Source organism: Enoplosus armatus, chromosome 2, assembly GCF_043641665.1.
Source record: "Enoplosus armatus isolate fEnoArm2 chromosome 2, fEnoArm2.hap1, whole genome shotgun sequence".
In the NCBI taxonomy this organism is placed as follows: Eukaryota; Metazoa; Chordata; class Actinopteri; order Centrarchiformes; family Enoplosidae; genus Enoplosus; species Enoplosus armatus.
Window position 1 is genome coordinate 21,667,155 of NC_092181.1, and position 19,948 is coordinate 21,687,102.

The 19,948-nt window shown below is 41.8% G+C and overlaps 1 protein-coding gene across 1 annotated transcript in view; it reads left to right on the forward strand.

The window, feature by feature from the left end:
- The first annotated feature begins 6,655 nt into the window (after positions 1 to 6,655).
- The window catches only part of mtnr1aa (melatonin receptor 1A a), a 28,895-nt gene continuing 15,602 nt past the window's right edge, over positions 6,656 to 19,948 (forward strand). Inside the window, exon 1 of the mRNA XM_070914341.1 lies at positions 6,656 to 6,915. Coding sequence (XP_070770442.1) covers positions 6,732 to 6,915 — 184 coding nt within the window. The 5' untranslated portion in view covers positions 6,656 to 6,731. The remainder of the gene's footprint in view (positions 6,916 to 19,948) is intronic.

The following is a 19,948-nucleotide window of genomic DNA, read 5'->3' on the forward strand; positions in this document are numbered from 1 at the left end:
ATTTTCATACCTATTAATGCATTATTCATATTAGGGAATCACGAATGCAGTTCATGTCGGAAAGGAGGCGTTCTGCCTCAAGAGTCGCGGTTATTAGCGTTCACTTGGGAGGCTGTGAGTCTGTAATGCGGTATGACAACCACAAGATGGCTGCATATGACAGCTCGTATAAGCTGGAAGGAGGACGGGATGGTCCTGGGAGCCAAAACCAGCCGAACGATCCAATGAGAGACGTGCAGTCTCATTAAATGATTTCACCCAGCGGATCCTTCTGGCTGAATGAAGGAACACAACTCGGCCAAATCAGCCGATTCTTGGATCAGTTGGTATGAAAACCTGCAGTGATTACGTGATGTAAACTCAAACTCTGCATCATTTCCCCCACACTACCCAGTCTCCCGGTGATAACACTCTCTCGTCTGCCCTAAAAGCCAAACAGGCACATTTGTAATATACTTTATATGTATGCCTTTCACGCACGACATAGAAACTGTTAACAGAAAGTTAAAACAGTCAGTTTTTGACAGCAAGATTAGTTTTTCATCAATCACACCTCAAGCTATGATTTGCTGTTTGCACAAGACCGTTAATAAATGCAAGATGAGGTTCCTCGTACAATGCAAACATCAGATGCCTCAAATATCAAGTCAAATCAAACAGAAGCGTCTGAGAGAAACGCAGAGGGTGGAAGGAGGTGATTAACAAGAGGCTAATGTGTTGTTTAAACATGTCTACACAGTACTGAATGTCCTAAAAATCTACCCAGTCAGTCAGGAGAATTGTGCCGAGAGCCCCCCCCCCCCTTCAGACACAGAAATGTTTGATCTATAGAGGGAGACCCGCTGATATTAACATCGACCCACCTCAGCTGTCTGCCCCAGCATATTATTCTCCACAGACAATGCAGTCTGCTGCAGGGAAACAAAGACACTTGTTGAGGTGGCCTGGTTACAACACAAGCAGGCCAAGATTCCTGCCATGTCAATTTCAGCTGGATGACATGTTTCATTGTGGAGGAGCCATTTTAGCAGAGCTGTGATTGTTTACAATAATGTGCCCAATGAGCCCTTTTTGGTGGGAAAACAAGGAGCGTTGCTAGAATCGTTTCTCTATTCTGTCTGAAATGTAACAATAATAGTATTATGGGCTGCTGGGAGACCACTGTTGCCAATTTAGCCATTTCAGATTTGGCAACTTGTAAGACCCCTTTAGCAATGTTTTTTCAAATTCTAGTTTTGAGTTGCTGAAGTTTCTTTGTTCAGTGAGTTGCAGCGAGCAGCGGCATGTTAATCAACAAAGAGTGAGCTGTGAATGTGTCTGACAAAACTAATCCCCATTGTTAGCTTGAGGAACTATTTAACTTGGTTTTCTTTTTTCACTTGATTTACTGTCTTATTTCCAAGAGTTATTCATAGCCTAGCCTACATCAAAGTAATAATAATAACAATTATTATAGCTAATGCTGAAGCTACTTGAGTCAGTTAATCTTTGTTTGACTTCATTTTGTGAAAATGTTTTCAGTCTTATTACTTATACTTATAATATTTTATTGATAAGCAAATGTCTGGGTAATGATGGCACCTAACAATAACATATTATTGGGAAATATTTATATATATATATATATATATACCAAAGTCAGGATTTCTCAACCTCTGCTTCTTCTATTCATTCTATTCGTTCATTATTTAATCTGTCCGCCAACTTTGTGGAAGTTTAACCCTCAAAGGAACCCTTTAAAGGAACTCAGAAACTTGATTTTTGGTTTGCAAAAACATCTCAAATGTTAAAAAATAATTTTTAAAAAAACACAACGTAAATACAAACCCATGAAATGTACTGTCAGTGAGTGGGAAATAAGTTCTTCAGCTGAACTGTCCAGGGGGTGAGAATCCACGGATTAAATAAACAACAACAAATACAAAAAAACGAATTGTCCATTCACATTAGAGTAAATCAGTCACTGTATTGTTGTGTGTTTGTGCATAATCATGTGCTGTGAGAAAACATGTGTGCATGTGCGTGAGAGAGAGACCACTGACCCCAATAATCCTCTTTCTACCAGCATACACATCTCTTTCCTGGGTGGAGCTCCGCTGTTGTCATGGCAACCGGCCAAGTGGAGGAGGGAGGGCGCAACAGCAGATAAAAGCAAACACTCTTGTTTCTCTGTGGGATGTAGTGATGACCAGTGAAGCAGCAGAGACATGCCGGGTCTGTGTCGAGGCCGCACTCATTACATTACTTCTGTCTCCTCTCCTTCATTTTGCTGACAGCTCCCACAAATGAGAGGAGTCTGGGTGCTTGTGTGTGTGTGTGTGTGTGTGTGTGTGTGTGTAGGGGGGGGGGTCCTCTCGGCACCCTCCTGTCCTCATCACGGGTGCATCTGCCCTTTCCCTCCCCCACACACAGCACTTCTCTCCCACTCTCCTTTTCCCCTCTTTCACCCTCCCCCCTTTCATCCCCTCCTTCCCCCCACGAAACTCTTACGGCTCTCTTGAACCTGTTTCTCTGATGGGCGCGATGAAACCACACAGGACCGTACAGCTATCCCTCCATCTCTCTCGGCCTTTTCAATTTCCTCTCTCTCTGTTTTTTTATTTAGCCGATGAAGTGAAGAAGCTTGTTTGGAGGTATTTTTAAGAAGATAACATAGCTCTGTTTCTCTTTATTTTCGCTCTCTGTCAGTTCAATTCACTTTAAATTCAAAGGTGCTGAGCTGGCATGAAATACAAAAAAAGCACTTCTGTCTCATCTCCTTCCTCTGATGTTCTTCTGAAGACTAGAGAAGAAAATGACAATGTGGCATAAAGCAAGCGTTCATATGTGCATCTTGTGCCAGAGCATTATCCTGTTTACTCTTTAAGACCATTTTAGTAAAAGTGAAACCCTTGTAGCGGCAGTATGCTTTCCTAAAAGCATGGGAGTCTAAACAAAACACAGCATCCCCTGCAGATATGTCTCTCTCCCTCTCAGACGCCTGTTCATTACTTGTCGTGGGCTGGGTTACATGTTCTCTGCTTGCTCCTCTATCGCTGAAATGACTGATTTATAAACGGCTTCAATTATCCATTAGGTAAAAGTCTCATTGCTCTGCATGCTTATAAAGGCACAGCAGGGAAAACAGTGAATAGAAGGGAGATACAGGAAGTCCAAGCTACTGATTTACAAGAAATATCTTGCTGTGCATGATTAAAGTCACGAGTCGAATCATTTTTGCAAAGAACAGTTCATACTTCAATTCCAGCAGACACTCAAGCGGTCAACCATTTGGGGGGGGGGGGGGGGGGGGGGGGGGGGGGGCAACGCTGTACCAGCTGTGATTTGAGCACTCCCCATGTTACTCTGTGACTCTGCACGTTACTCTGTGTCGTGATTACAGTCACACAGTCGCGTGCGAGTGCTCAAGGTACGTGGTCACTACTCGTTGCTGTGAGCTTTGACAGTCTGGTCATTTGTTGTCACCAAATCTGGGCCCACGAAAGAGAGGCAGCTAACGCCAGCTAGACTCCCTCTTCTCTACAATGTGGGACACAGCACAGCGTTACTAATAAAATGGGGTCAGATGGAGCAGGTGGAGGTGGAGAAGGTGTTGAGATAGATGTTAATGCTGAGGTAAATGCAACCAAATGCAAATAAAACAAAGAAAAGCTTAGTTGCAGCTTGTACTGACTTTACAGTTAAAATTCCATTTTTATGAGCACGAGCCACAACATCCGTCCGCTATTCATTTGCGTTACAGATATCAGAAATGAATGCACGTTTCTTTTCTGCAATCTTCCTTGTGGCTCTTGTAAATCTCCCATCTGCTTACGCCTCATTCTGAGGAGGAGGCGGAGAATTTTCCCCACAAAACTGACGGTGACCTCAGTAAATCCAGCTGAATACATAATGTCTCCTCCTATTATTTGCGCGATTCCTCCCTTAAATGCATATGCAAGGAGGAGAGAGGCTCACTTTGCAGACACCTGCACAAATGACACCCAAACCCGCAACTCCAGCCTGGTGCGTCTGCTTGAAGAATACAGCACGTGTGTCTGGGGCAGAATGTGTCGTATCTGCTCCTGGAAAACAGGCACAAAAGCCTCCGCAAATCAGTAAATAAGTGTGCTGAGCTATCATTGGCTCAGCAGGTGGTGAAATAACATCAATGGAAAGTCACGTCTGGCGGGAATCAGTGCTAACATTAGCGAGTTTGCTAGCTTTTACTCTCCGAGCATGAACAGCATGGTCCTTCCAAATGTTGTAAAAGAGCAGACGTCTCGAAACGCTAACGGTATGTGATGAATACTATGTGGGCTTATTGAAAAAGGAGAATAAAATGATGTGTTCCAGTCAGTGGTGCACCACGCAGGTTGTGGGCTGTCAGTGCCTCAGCAGGTGTTGAAATAACATGAATGCAAAGTAGTGCCTAATGGGAGTCAATGCTAAGGCTACAGGCCCTAAAATATCCGTCAACTGCTGCCATGGGAACAGCCCACAAATATGTCCAAAAAAGGTTTTATCCTGGAAAAAAAATACGCACAGTAACTGCAGTATCGTTGCGGTTTACATTTCCTTTCACAAAAAGTGAGAAGATACAATAATTGTGTGAAGGTGAAATACTGTGAGCTGTTTGTTTAGTAAGATTGTAGCATGTTCATTTGAAGTAACAGGGATCTCTTTCCACAGTATTCATGACTCAAGGGTGGTCTGTTCATTTCCAGTAAAAAAAAAAGCAATACTTTCCCCACAAGCTGTAGATGTTGAGTCATAGGCAAAAGTATTTGCAGCTCTGATGAAGTATAAATGTTGTACTGCCGATGCTGCTGAAGCTTCTTCTATCATCAAGCAAAACAGGAATGATTGAACATCAGCAAAGGATCTTTCCTTTTCCTCCTGTCTTCTCTCTCCCAGTCCCCGTTTACTGTTTCTTACAATATGTTTGCTGTACGGTCTCAGTACCTGCTACAATTATTTTAAAGTCCCTTTTCCTCCCTCACCTTCATTTTGAGGGCTTTCTTTAATGTGTTTTTTGAATACACTAAAGATTACAGAGTATGCTGATCAATGTCTGCCAGCAGAGCGGTGCTGAAGAGGCCGACACTAAATGTAAAATGGAGAGATAATGATCCCATTTAGCTTGAATGCAATTCACAAATCATTTATACTAATGAGCTGTTTATATCTTAAAATGATACAACAAAAATCAATGAGAAGGAGGATAAAGGAGAGAGCTCAAAAAGCAGCTCAGGATTTTTATGGCTAATCATCTTTTGGGATGTTGTTGAGTAGCAACATAACAATGTTGTGAGAGACAGAACGGGATAAAAGAATAAAAGCACTATGTGAAGTAGGAATCTCAGTAAGTGAAACATGCAGAAACAAACGAAAGAGAGAACTGCATGACTTCTAATCAATCGTGATGATAGCAGGGTCCATATATTCAGTTTTAGGCCATTATCTATTTGGTTTGGTGAGGCCAAAGAGGTCAGAGCTTTTGAGAAATCATGTGTTTGCCTCTCAGGAAGTCTAGCTTACCATTAGCAGCTGTAGGCGTCTTGGAGAATAAGGTAACAAGTGTTTTTCTTGGTCAGTGACACACGCAGACAACATATCCCAAGATCAGGAACCATTGTTGTATACCATAATGAAGAATCCTGGAGGACGTTTTCACCTTTTCTGATGAATTCTGTCATTCTCTGAGACAGCTCCATAGGCTGCGGAAGTGTTTATATGCACGTGTGTGTGTGTGTGTGTGTGTGTGTGGAGGGGGGCGAGTGACCCATTTATTGTGAACATCTTTAACTAACAATAGCATGACGGCCATCCTTTGTATAGACACTCATTTCATTCACAGGGATGCTCAAACAGAAGTATTTCATTAGTATTTCAGTGATTTTTAAGTCAGCATAGGGGGGCTGTCAGTGGTTTTACTGAAGCCAATGATATCACAGTAGGTCATACAGAATAAAGAATGTGTTTAATCACATCTAAAAAGCTTTTTCAATGGCAATGTGTGGCCAAAAGTTAACAAAGCATAAGCTGTGGATTAAATTTATACCTCTACACCTGTGAACCTGTGAATCAGGGGGAGATTAAATCTGGATAATTTAATAAGACTGAATCACCTTCAGTCACCAGCATGCATGAGTATATGCTAAAATAAGACAGTGTCCTGTTTTCTTGTAAGTATGTGGGCTTTTTTGCTGCAACAGAGAAAACATGAATGATTCTTCGAAAAGATAATGAATGGGCTGCTGAAATAAAGCAAAGCGAGCGACCGCAAAGCCATGAATGAACACGCATCCGGTAAATGAAAAGAAGTAGGACGCCTTCCGAGCCATTAAGCTGCAGTTCCACCTCTCGGCCACCATGCGACAGTATTTCTCCCTCAAAATATAACCGCTCCTCTCCGGACTGTTTGATCACATGCTGGCAAGGTTTGAAGTTGCGGCTTCATGTCACACATGCGTACCGACAAAGTGAATGGCACACGGGCGCAGAAGTGACACCGAGGCGACCAGAGAGAGGGGAAGACTACCAGAGGTGATCCACGGCAGCTGGGGAAAGTCCACGCGGGGGAGAAGAAGAAGAGGGAGAAGAAGCGCGCGTGGAGAGGATGGAGATGAGAGCCGCGGGAGGCTACAGTATCCCACCACCGGCGTCTCCGAAATCCAGGCTTTAGGACGCACGGGGAGTCACGGCACGTTAAATTTGGGCCAGCTGAGAAAGTTCAGCGACTGTATACAATGGTTATAAATGGGTCTCACCTGAACAGCTCCTCGCCGGACCCCAGTGACACCGTCCTGAACCGCCCGCCGTGGGTTACCACAACTTTGGGGTGCTTCCTCATCTTCACTATCGTCGTCGACATCCTGGGCAACCTCTTGGTCATCTTCTCCGTGTATAGGAACAAGAAGCTCAGGAACGCAGGTGAGTCAAAGTAAATCAATCAAATAAATGAATGAATAAATATTTTTTTTAAAAAGTGTGTGTGCGTGGCGACGGAGCGTCGCGCGCGCGCGCGCGCGGTTAAACTCGGCTGCGTTAAAAACAAAACAAAAACTCTGTGACATTTTTTTTTTTAAAGTGACAACAGTGTCGTGTAGGCTGAGACAAATAGAGTTTTATGAATTAAAATGCGTTACCGGGGCGATGTACTCTCTGTATTGTTGTGAGTGATTGAAACATTTTATTTTTGTCATTTATTTTAACGGTTGTCCATCTTTGCCTGCGAGCTGGTGATTACAAATCCGAGCTACCATGAAGATGCCTGTGCCCGGGATACAATCCAACCTTGTCAATGATACGCGCGCTAGTAGAGGTTGTTGTTGTTGTTGTTGTTGTTGTTGTCGCTTTAAAGATACTTCACCCTGGTGTGTTTTTTTCTCACGGTAATATCACTTCAAATACTCAGATTTGTGCTCAGGAATGCGTCCCATGGTTACTGTACAGTTCTTCCTCACAGCGGCTGATTGTAATGGACAGTTCAACTCGACCTCGAGTTGCTCTACTTTTGAAGCACATATAATTTCACTGACCTACACCAACTACGCGGCCAGCTGAGCAGACTCAGAGGAGAGCAGAGCGAACAGAAACACGACAGCAATTATTGACACGGTCTGAAGCCACGGGGAAAGCCCTGCGCTCGTCCCACCGCTGCTCACACTAATGCCTCCCAGGCGTCGCCACCATGGACGTTACTCCAGCCAGGAGATTTTATTTAATAATGATAATGACCACAGATTTTTTTTCTGAATGTATGACCAGGTCGATGATGATACTTGTGTGCCATGTGTGTGTTTTTCCGTAAGCACCACTTCACCGTGAATTTAATTATGATATGGGCTGTGGATTAAATTGCGCGCCCCCCGAGTTTGGACAACATTGACACAGCAGTGTTTGTCTTGCCCAGTGAAGGTGGTAAAACGCTCATAATTTAATAGTCAGAGGACAGAGCGCTGCTGAGAAAACCCAAGAGGCTCCTGTCGTGCTGAGGACACATTAACTGGCAGCTACACATATCATGGCTGTCATCATTTGGCGGCTGTAGTAGGGTGATTTGCTAAATACACTCCTGACATTACCATTTCACTCACCGCAGAAATGTTAGGGTCAGAGTAGATTTCCATCATGTGGACAGAGAGCTGAGAGCGCTTGTGAGGAATATTAAATGTTATCTAGGATGTACAAGGATATGATCGCCTCTTACTGAGATTACTCCAAGCTCCCATTGCTTTATGATAATCAGCATTTGATAAAGAAACACATTCAACTCTGAAATAGTTGCCCTGGATTTACATATTTTAAATCCAGATGCTCACAACACAGCTGGAGCCAAGCGGCCTTGAGATAGATATCTGTGTGATTTTGTAAGTTATTGTGTCGCATGTTAAATTGTGGAACAAAGTATGGCACAAGAGGAGAGATACATTTTGGAAATTGCATCTTTGAAGTTGTTCCCTTAATTATGGCTAATCACATGTAAGGAGGTCAAAATGCAACAGCAGCAGGAATTTAATCAAGCATGTAGTTAACTTATATAATCTGCATATTCAACGCTTTAACGTTGCATATGGTTGAACATTACCAGCTAGAATTACCATTTATTTATTCAGCTCATTGGACAATTCAATTTTCTTTTTGCCACGCTGAATTCCAACCATGCATCCTGAGGAAAAGTCCAGCGTTTGAGGATCAAAAGGAGCTGATGAAAAAACCCTCAGCTTAATTGTGTTTTGTAAAACCGTCCGTGAATACTAACAAGTCCCACGTAGACTGATGACGTGGGTCCTCAAGTACATGCCTTTGAAGCGTATTTGCTACTTTCCATTCAAGTTGTGAAGACGTTGCGTGCCTAACTTAAGGCTCTTACAATTTTCTGTTCAAAAAGCCGTTGGCAAATTGTATGCAAATTGGCAGACATATTGATTGATATAAAAACTTTTCCATTCATACTTCCATCACTGTTGGAATGTTTTCATGACGGCTGAGCTGTCACTGTTTGTTTTACTGGCCCTTATCTCTGGGAATTCGACGCCACAGATGATTGTTTGAAACGCAGACACAAATTTGACTTGGACTGAGCAGTCTAAACTTTCAGGAGTGGGTTTTAGCTGCCACATGCTCCCTGTCCACAAAGAATTCAATTTACTGGTGTTGAATAGATTGAACCTCCTCCATGGGAAAAACAAGTGGGCATAAATTTTCTTGGCAAGAACTAAACTCTGTTAGAGACTGCACAGCAGTCGAACAACAAGGGGATAAATTAAATAATGAGTAATGAAATATACTCAGCGGAGAACCTGGCAGGCGTTGTGGTCACATATTGCAGGCAGCAGCAGCACTGCTGTCTCTGCATAGCCAAGCCCTCCGTCAGTGCACGAAATGGCCAGTGAGCGAGTGAGCGTGAAGCCAACAACACATGGTGAGCGGTTTGAGCTGCATGGCTGGATACAGAATCAGTGCTGTGAGCTCAGCTCACTGCCAATAAATCATCTTAAATGTACCTGTTCTGTTGTAGATAAAGGCATTTTACGATTCATGCTGAAGAAAAAACAAAAGATGCCAACAAGGAACAGTCACCACTGACCGTTTTGGCTAGCTGTTTGGCTAGAGTGGCACATTAGCTCATGGGATATAACGTGGACGACAACAGAAGAGAATATGAAACCTGGTAGCCCTGTTTGAGTTCTGACACACAGCCTTGCAATGCCTTTGCATCCTGTAGATTGCGTCAATTTATTTTTTTTGGTACGACGCTCGAACCGTATCTTTTCTAAGACAATATGCTAATTTGACATGCCGTGAAAAGGGGTTAACATTTGAATTTTTAAGCACAGTGGCAGAAAATCTTGATGGCCAATGTAGCGACCCTGCTAGGTTGGGTGCCAGCAGTCGTCATAGGTCAACAATGGCATCATGCTCTTCTCCACTGTTTTCCATGTGTTTGTTATTTTTGCGCGATGTCTGTGGAAAGTCTTATTGGCTTACCTAGTGACTTACCTACTATACACAGTCTGAAGTGACAGACACTGATACCTTGGTGCACTGAGTTCTGCTGTTGCAAAACAAACCAAAGAGCTCCACGTTGAAGCGGGGCTGTCTGTTTTTGAGTGTGACATAGAGTTGATCCTTTTTCAGCATTGCGTGACTTGGCTGTGTGCCGGCAGAATGTTATTTCCGATCGTTCATTACACCTCTAGTAACTGTTACAGTATTATTGCTCGCAGTGTAATGAATATTTTGAGGCATTAATGCCGAATTAAGCAGTATTTGGATGTGTCTTCAATTGAAATGAACGTTTTAGGTTTCTAAATATCCATTGGCTTTGTTGGGTGATTCTAAACGGAAATTGGCTCAGCACTGTGGAGCTTAATAACGAGATGACTGCGAAAATAAAACAAATCCCCTTCTGTAGATGTTGTACAGTAGATGTTGATTTCGCAGCATCCTGTTTCATTTTCATGATGAGGGAAGCCATTTGAAAGACTTGTGAGAAACTGTAATCCTTTCGACCAGGCTTTATCAGGGCCACACGTATCTGTATCAAGCTTGCACAAGTGTGATTAAACTTGGGAAGAAGTTACTTAGGTCAACTTTGTTATGCCGGAACGGAGCTTAAGGAAAGAATGTACTCATGTCTCTTACAGATAAATATTCTTTTTTTATTCAATTACAAAGTGGCTTTAAGGTCTCTTTGCTGAGTTGAAATTGGGTGGCGAGCTCTTTTTTAAACTTTGTTTCACTTGCATCTGAAATACCTGGTCATGTCTATGTCAGCCCTCTCTAAAATTGTAGGCATCCTCAGTTTAGTTCTCAAACAATATCAGTTTCTCAATTTATGCAGGAATCATCTGCACCACCGTGCGCTTGACTGGCTGTTTTTATTACTTATTTAACTGTCTGAAACTGTGTGTTCCCTGCATGGCAGAACACATTTATTGTAAAGTCTAGATGAAGAAGATCCACTGTATGGGAGCATTATGGTTTCCCGGTTAGTTACAGCGATAATGGACATCGATTAGAGTCAAACTGCGTGTATGCCGACATCGTTCAGCTGAAGCCGGGTCTGTCTGTCTGTCACTTCAAACATGATATTTATGTTGGCATCCCCCTAAATGAGTTGAATAGCAGAACAAGACAAAACCTGGAAGGAAGTGGAAGGCGAGTGTTCAGACAGCCTCTCATTGCAGAATTATGGTCAATGAGCCACTGCTGGATGTTTACATTTTTCAAAATAAATGACAAAAATGTTATTTTCTGTTTTCTCTTCTTTACCGAACCGTGACCCAAAACCAAGGTACATAGCGAACTGTAACAACTTTTATATTGGATGCCTAAAAAAATGCCTTGTCGTATGTAATGTGTTAATGTTACACATTTTATTTTAACATACGATCATAGTTCGTAGTTGGACTGGCTAGCTAGTAATGTTAGCCTCAAAACCGAACTGAACGCTCTGTGCAAAGTGAGGTATTGATAAGTGAGCTAGCCAGCTAACACACTCTTACTAACGTTAGGTCTCTGAGTCATTCATAAACTTTTATTTGACTAGTTTATTACTGAACCCGCCAGTCACACGCCGCGCCGTCCACCATCACAAGTCAATTCTCAACCTGTGGGAAACACTGGGCAGGCATTGTCAAGCTACACTGCATAATGTATCCTCCAACAGCAGTATCAATATCGGGTGGCTGTATCATGTGTTCCCACCTCTGATGACAAGGCTGCCTCTTTGTGAACCCTGCTGTGCCCCCTTTGGCTCACACTGCTACAGTTTCACCCACAGTGACTGAGGGACAGGAGTGTTGGGTGCATACCAACTGTGGCGAGGAAGTTGAGCTGTTCTTATTTTCTTAGAGCTAAATTAATCACATTTTATTGGCCACACTGTGATCAAAGCCCCAAGCAGCTTTTTTTAGTCCCCCTCCACTCAAAAATGTGCTGCACTTCACTTGCATGTACGAGCTTGTGCAGGATCATGTGTGTGCAGAGTTTTGACACTAGAAGGCTGTTTTCACATTCATCTACTGAAGTGGGAACACTTCACTGTGCTCACCTGAAAGTCCTGAAGACCTTAAGATTTCAGTCCTGGATGATTTGGTGCCAGTTGAAAACTTTGAACGCGAAGCAGCGGCATTGGGATGTTCTGTTTCCATTAGCAGTATCTTATTAAAGCTTCACTTAGAGAGTGAACAGGAAACAGGGAGGCTGATATCGATGAAAACAAAATAACAAACAGTAACATGCATTACATGCATGCATCGTTTCCTGTGAGTCCCTCACCCAGCGTGGGAATGGCGCACTCCGCCACTAACAATTAAAACTACAATATAAAGTGGTAATTAGGGAATGAAAATGCATTGAATAGCTATTCAAAAACGGGGTTTGATTTCATGAAAATCTTAAGGATTATAACTGAATGCAGAATGAGTAGGATTTGTCGGTTGCGTTTTGTAAACACAACATTCAAAGTTGGAGTAATTCACATAGTTAATTAGGAAAATCCTATTCAGTCTGCCTTTAAATCTGAGTTTAAAATGTCCACAAGCATGAGACATCTTGTGTCCAGCAGTTAAACTTTTGAAATGAAAATATATTTGCATGTTCATAGATTCAGTCTAAATTTTTAAATGAGAGAGAAGGAGTGAATGTCATTTTGAACAAGGTAATATAACTTTTTTGTGGGAAAACCATATGAGACACAAGTGATTATTCAAAGCAGAGTATCTTTGTGTGCCGAAACACGTACAATATGTAGAGGATCTTTTCTGGACATTATAACAGTATTTTGCAGGCATTTAAGTGGGCCTCACAGCTTAAGTTATGAAAGGGGCCCTCAGTGACTGAAAAGGCCGCAGGTTAGAGAGAACGCCTGCTTGCTAAAGTTGACACAAGAAGCACTGTACTGTATCTACTGTATGCTTTTTTCACAAGACATTATCAGATTACACACCTAATAAAATAAACACAATCTTAGAGCAGTCGCACATTTTGTGCTTCTCATCATGATTGAAATATTGGTTTCAAATTTGATACCATCTTGTGTTTATCAAGGTAATGCAAACACTAATGTAATAACACAACTTTATTTAATTAAAGCCCATATTTGGCTAATGGTGTCCTATTATTCCTACTGTTCTCTAACAGATATGCGAAGGCTCAGAAGTCATAGCTGCCCGCTGGGTTTGTCAGTTTCTGCAGTGATTGCTGTGATAAGCATCAGAGCGGCACAGTATGGTGGAGCAGCTTAACAGTATCAGAACTGAAAGAAAGGGGCTCAGTTGGTGAAAAACATGGACTAATTGGGGACCCACAACAGCCAGCAGGTCACGACTTTGGAATTAATTTATAGTTTGCCAAAGCTGAATAAATGAACATTGAGTGGGAGAGGATAGGGATCTATTTCTTTTACCCATGAGACACTTATCTCCCAGCTATAGATTAGTTAATGCCCCTGCTGTCAGCCAGGACACGCAAAAAAAAAAAAAGGAGCGCCTGCTAGTGTCCCCCTCGAGGCTGCTTTGCACCTGATAACTTACAGTCAGCAGGAACTGTTTCTTTCAGTGCTCCTGTGTGTCCTGAAACATGTAAAATACGTTTTCATTAATTACGCCCCGGCTTGCATATCTACTTTGTACAGATTTCCTGTCAGAGGGCCTTTTGGCTCTCATAAGGATTAAAACTCCAACATTAGATCCCACACAGATCTAATTAGGTAGCAGATATATGCACGGCTGTGGTTCCACTGCTGGGCATGATGTTATCGTTGTTTGTGTTGCCAACCTTGTCCAGCTTGTTTTCTGCTGCCTTTCACTCGTAGACGTAGCGAGGGAGAGAGACAGAGAGAGAGAGAGAGAGAGAGAGAGAGAGAGAGAGAGAGAGAGAGAGAGTAAGGTTCACAACAGTACATGATAGTGGAGATAAAGACAAGAAAAGGGAGGCAGCATATTGGTGCGAGTCTGTCATACAAAGCAGACATACAGTGAAACAGACAGAGGCTTGTATTTTTATTCTGAGAAAGATAATGAATCACCATTTCAGTCGTGTCAGTTTGCTGCTTCCGTCATTCACAACTGGGTTTATGTTTTTGTAACATTAATTGAAAACAATCACGGGAAAATTGCTCTTCAGGAAACAGTCTGTTTTTCTCTGTTTTTCTCTTATTCCAGTCTTGGCAGGTGCCACCTTGTCCTGCTGGGTTTTGGCCTCTTTCCAGGGTCATCTGAGAAAGAAAAATTGACCCAGCAAGTGCTCATTTGACTTAGTCTACCCTCTTTACAAGGTGCCTCAGCTTCTAGACGATGTCATGATTTTCTTATATTTGCAGGATTATCTGTGCACACAAAGTCTGCCTGCAGTAATCCATTCTGTATATATATGATTTGCATCTGATGTATGATAAGAAGGCTGTGTTTTTCCAGATTCCTCCTCTGAGGGACCACCTTGCTGTTTCTTTCTTTTTCTGGTTTACATCCTGCGTAGCGTTTCGCATTCCCCTCGCCAAGTTTTGCGCCTCATCTCAGTCTCCGTCTCCCACCTTCTTTGAACTCCTCCTCCTCCCAAGCTTACTCACTCTCACACACGCACACTCGATTTTTTTTTTCTTTTCACTTAAATTTGACCTTCCAGGCTTCATATTCCATGACACCCTGTCTGTTTGCATCACTCTGATCCAACACCCCCACCGTTCTCTAAGGACGTTATGTTGTCAGACCGCATACCTGTAGAGGAATTCTGCCAATAGCGCTTTGCATCAAGCCAGTCAGGCAATAAGACGGTTATCACACAAACCCTGTGGATTCCAGATTATATAATGGCCAAGTGGGCAAAATGAATAACGCTTGTTATTTTGATAACTGTTAAACAATGACCAGCCTGACATGGTCGAATTTAACAAGAGCAGGCGTCTGGCATCTGGTCTTCTCCGTCGCGACCCCCCCCCCCCTCCTGTGCATGTTTTCTTTCTCTTGCTCTCATTCTGTCTCTGTCTCTCTCTCCGTCTCACACACTCACAGAGGAGAGTGTGTTTTAACTTCAAAAGGGAGACATAATGAGTCTATAAATATATATACATACAAGGGAGCATATTTGCAGCCATTTAAGATTCCATCCCTCCCACTCCAGCTACCCTCCCTTCCTCTTTCCATGCTTCCCTGTGCTATTTTTAATCATTTACAATATTATACAGTGAAAACTTCTTTCTGCTTGATAGGAGCTTGGGATGACGCACATGGGAAGCTTAAGGCAGTGAGATCAAGTAAAACCTCATGCTCATCCAAGGGGAACTATGCATAACACATGCATACTGTAGAGTGCTTACTGTAGAGCGGCAACTATTTGATTACACACACACACACACACACACACATACACACATAGGAGCTCAGAGGTTAGAGATGCTGGCTGGTGATGAGAAGGGTGCTGAGGAACGCTCTCCTCTGTGTTCAAGGTGCCCTTGAATGAAGCACTTAGTCCGCCATTGCTACTCATTGGCCAACAGTGGAAGACTGTGGTTGGACTCAGCAGCTTCCAGCTGTGAATGCGTCAGATTGTATGACTGTTAAAGCAAGGCACTGATGAAAAAAATAAAAATATGCATGGTCAGGCAATCCTTCTCAGATAGAGAGTTTTGAAAAAAGGACAAACTGACCTCCTTATCGTCTCCTCATCTCTGCCTTTTTTGTTATTTTATCATTAATGGGTTTAAAAACAAGGTGCAGTCCACACAGTGGACTAACAAGCAAACGGCTCAATCAGAAAGCCTCGCCACTCCATGAGCCACGGGGGGGATTCAGTTGAATGGCATGTAATGATGATTATTATGGCAGACACATGAATGCCATTTGATGTAACCCGTGAACACTGTCCCATTCAGCATTATCAGAAGGCTGTCTCTGGGAGTTTATCACTCAAACACAGCACTGTTCTGCCTACACACTCCAGATAACTGCACCGTTAATAAAAATAACAATTTTAGTAGCTGCAAAGCAAAGAGGTGAGGGCTCAACCTTCTAATAATAATCTTTAGGTTAGAGAGGCGCATGCTGTCGTTTTATTATGATTAACAAGGCTCCAACAAATCGAAGTCTAAAAACAGGAAAACAACAGGTCTTTTGTTTGATATGATCTCCTAATTTTGGAGGAGAGGTGTCAGAATTTGGGAAACTTGCAAGCTCTGTCAGAAAAATGAAAACAGGATGTTGAAATGGAAAGAGAAAGTTTTGTTGTTAAGAGACACAGAGAAAGAACTGAGTCTGACCATTAAAATCTGTATTTCCATAAGACACATATTTGTTCCTTCAGTCTCCACAAGACAAGATTCATCCTGAATTTCCTCTGAAGCCTTCTGTGAACTTTTGCATTATGTAACAACCAGAAGCAAGAAATGTTTTCTGTTAGATTCACTGGGGAACAGAAACAAAGGATCAGTGCTAATGCTTATCAGAAGGGACTCTTTAATCAGTCTGCAAAAAGTAAAGTACAAGATGTTACTAATTTTAAAGTCAGTAGAAGCAAACTTCAGTAAAATCTTGGAGAAATATTCAGTGATTTGCTTAAAAGGTATTTTTTTCACCCTAGAAAACTATCAAATCGCTGATGAATTCCTTCTCATTTTCATTTCCAGTTTTCATTGCTTGAGCTTGCCTTTTGAAATGAAGTGAACTGAAAAGCGTACGACCACACTGATGCTGGATTTTTGAGGCTAATACACACATTGAGGTTTGAGAGAAAAAAATTGTAAGATATATTGCCCGATATTTATTTATTTTTTATGAGGGTCTTGTCAATTACTTATTTATAATTAATTAGTTAGCTGCTCTAATCAATAATTTTATATTACTAATGGATAAAATGACTGTGTGTAATGTGAAAGGTGTCACCTGTAGTGACGAACCCAAAGAGAATTATCACCTGCCTCTGCAGTTCCCTTAAGCTCTCTATGTAGCTCCATAGCGACTTTCATAGTATTGTTTTTGTTTTCAGTGAAAAGGCTCTGATAAGCTCACTGTACGTTACGTGCCCAGCACCAAACGGCAGACCCACTAGGTTAGCAATTACCTGATGAACATAGTGGAGCATTTAGCTGATAAAGAACCGGATATTTGCCTCAGGACCTAAAAGTGAGTGAATATTGGACTTACATTCATGTAAGGTGGACACAAATGAATGTCAGCAATTGTGTGCTAACAAGTTTGTCATATCAACTCTTTGTGTGTTTTCGCTCCCCCCCAAGTTGCCAATAAATCAATCAGCTAATGCAGGTTTCGAGAATTGTGACCAAAATATGGACTTGACTGACATTTTACAGTTGAAAAGTAAACTCGTCAGTGATCCCTGGTGGATAAACCACTAATGGGGACACTTTCTAAGTGACTTCTCTTTGAGATTTCTGCAGTTTGTTGTCACTTGCATGCTGAGAGACATATATGGGGATAAGCTAAGACTGGGCAATAATATGCCAATACGTTGGTCAGGCTCTGGAAAGGTGCTTAGACGTGCATGTCTCTGTGATCAACACGCCACATATTCACTTCTTATCATGTAATGATTTGTTGTTATCCAGCTGTCATTCCAATCATTAACTGCTTGTTTGAGAAAACAGTCACTCATGCATTTAATTCAGTCTAATCACCAATGAATATTTCCATTATTAGATCTCTATTATGCAGCCAGAGTCCAATTTAGCTTCTCTTTGTCTCTGTTTTGTAGCACTTAAGGCCACTTAACTCAATATCCACTTTATATAACTGACTGCATCATAAAGACTCTTTTTATGGATGCACGAGTGTCAGTGACTCCCGCACTTTGTTTTATCTGTAGAGTTACAAGAGAACAGCAATGCTGCAAAAGCTTTTCAACAGCCCTTTTCTGATAATATAAGTCACACTTTGCAGTGCAGAGGTGTGCGCTAATTGTCAAGAGGCAGATTATGACACATTCTTCGTGGCCTGTCACGTTTGTAAAGTAATTAGTTGAGTCCTACGCGTCTCTCTAATGAGTAGGAGCTTAGTGTGTGAGATTTCCTCATCACAGTACACTTTCGTTTAATGACCCATAAACATGCTCCCCGTGATTATTGTCTAAATGAGTGTATTTTGTCACACTTTCAGACACATTCGCTTGGGTTCGTTCCAGCGTTCTTTGGTTGCCGTCCAAAAGCAATGGGGAATTATGCAGTAGGAAGTTCGATGTTCATGCTGTTCAGTGCTCAGTGACCTAGTCTAAGCCTCAATTTCTCCGAGAATATGAGAATTAACTCATGAGGCATGTAGTATTATGAAGAAATAATCTGATATATTTTATGAAAAATAGTGCGCCATGATAAAATTGTTGATGTGAGTAGATACGTATGATATCATTGCTGCTTGGGGACATTTATTAAACCTCTCTTTGCTGACTCTGCTGCCACAGTCGACCTCGTATCTCATAAAAATCCAATTTTAACTAGAGGCGCTGTGTGATTCAACGCCAGATTAGACGTTTTTGTTTTGCTTCGGTTGCTGTTCACGGATTTAAGCAGAAGTAGATACGGCAAGTTGAGGGGAAGTTAACTGGTCACATCAAAATAGTCGGGCACAATAAATCACAGGTAAGATGACGTTAGACAGTATGACAGAAGATTTGCTTTTGTTTATATGTACACGTGAATAAGAAATGACATTTAGCGGACTGAATTGTTTGACTTTCACTTACGGAGATGCACCTATTCTCCACCTATAATACTATGTAGACTGCACATTTTGTCATCACAGGCTCACCCTCTATCTATCTATCTGCTCGGAGTGCTAATGAGGGGAGAGTGTTGTGTTGTGCTGTTAGGGATGGAATTTGGAAAGGTTTTGTTTCCATTTAGATCTGGTCCCAAATTGTCTGGTTCCTGAGGATTGTTTAGCTCTGACACTATCAGCTCCTCTATCAAGGCCTGTGCATTGCCCAAAATGACTTAAAGTTGTATTAATCATCATTATTCAGGCAGGAAGACTGAAAAACAACAGAAACAGAGCACAGTGCCTGAGATAAACATGTTAGCACATAACTGCTTACTTAAACATCCAGCAGACACAGAGCAACATTATCATTTTATCTAATTGGAGTCTTGTTTCTGGCCCCTTCATGAATCAAAGCTCGATATCCACTTGTCTTTTAGTTCTGTTGGGCCACCAACTGTTCTTTATCTTGCTAGATCTTTGCCTGGGTTGGGTTCATTGCTCATATCTCATCTCAGAAATCTCACTTAATGGAGCTTTAATGTTGGGAAACTTTAGCAATGGCCGAAAAGAAAAGATATTCGAGCCTTTTGGTCAAACAAATCATTTCAAAGGTGGTTATACTTAAGGGTGGCTTACTTATATTTACTTCGGCTTTGGTGGCAATGCATGCCATTAAAATAGATTACTGTTTTTGATAGCTAATGGTGAAATGTGATGTTGGAGGCACGCGGGTGGTGCATAATAAAAAACATCTCCCTACCACTGCAGGGAGGGCTTGTGAAAGGAAAACATAGTGATTCTAGTGTATTAAAGGAGTCATATGACTGTGACCACAGTGCAGTGGTGACTGGCAATGGGAGAAAAATGTAGTATATCATTAGTATTAAATAATGTTAACATTAGAGCATATCTTAATTTGATAAAGCTTGGAATCCACAAGAAAAATAGACATCTGAACTGATGAACTTCTTTTGATATCCATACCTACTGTAGTTGGCTTAGCATGTTATTCATTCGTTGCAGCTCGTTTTTATTTGCTATGGATGTACTGTGCAGCATATGGACTTAACAAACACTGCATCTACACTTATTGAATGAAAGCAAATGTACTATATATGGAAGGTTGGCAGAGGACACTAAGAGCTACTCACGTGTAGGGCTTGTTGATTAATTGTTTGGCCAATAGAAATAAAGAAAAATTCCCCAGAGCACAATGTGACTTCAATTTTCTTGTTTTGTCCAACCAACAG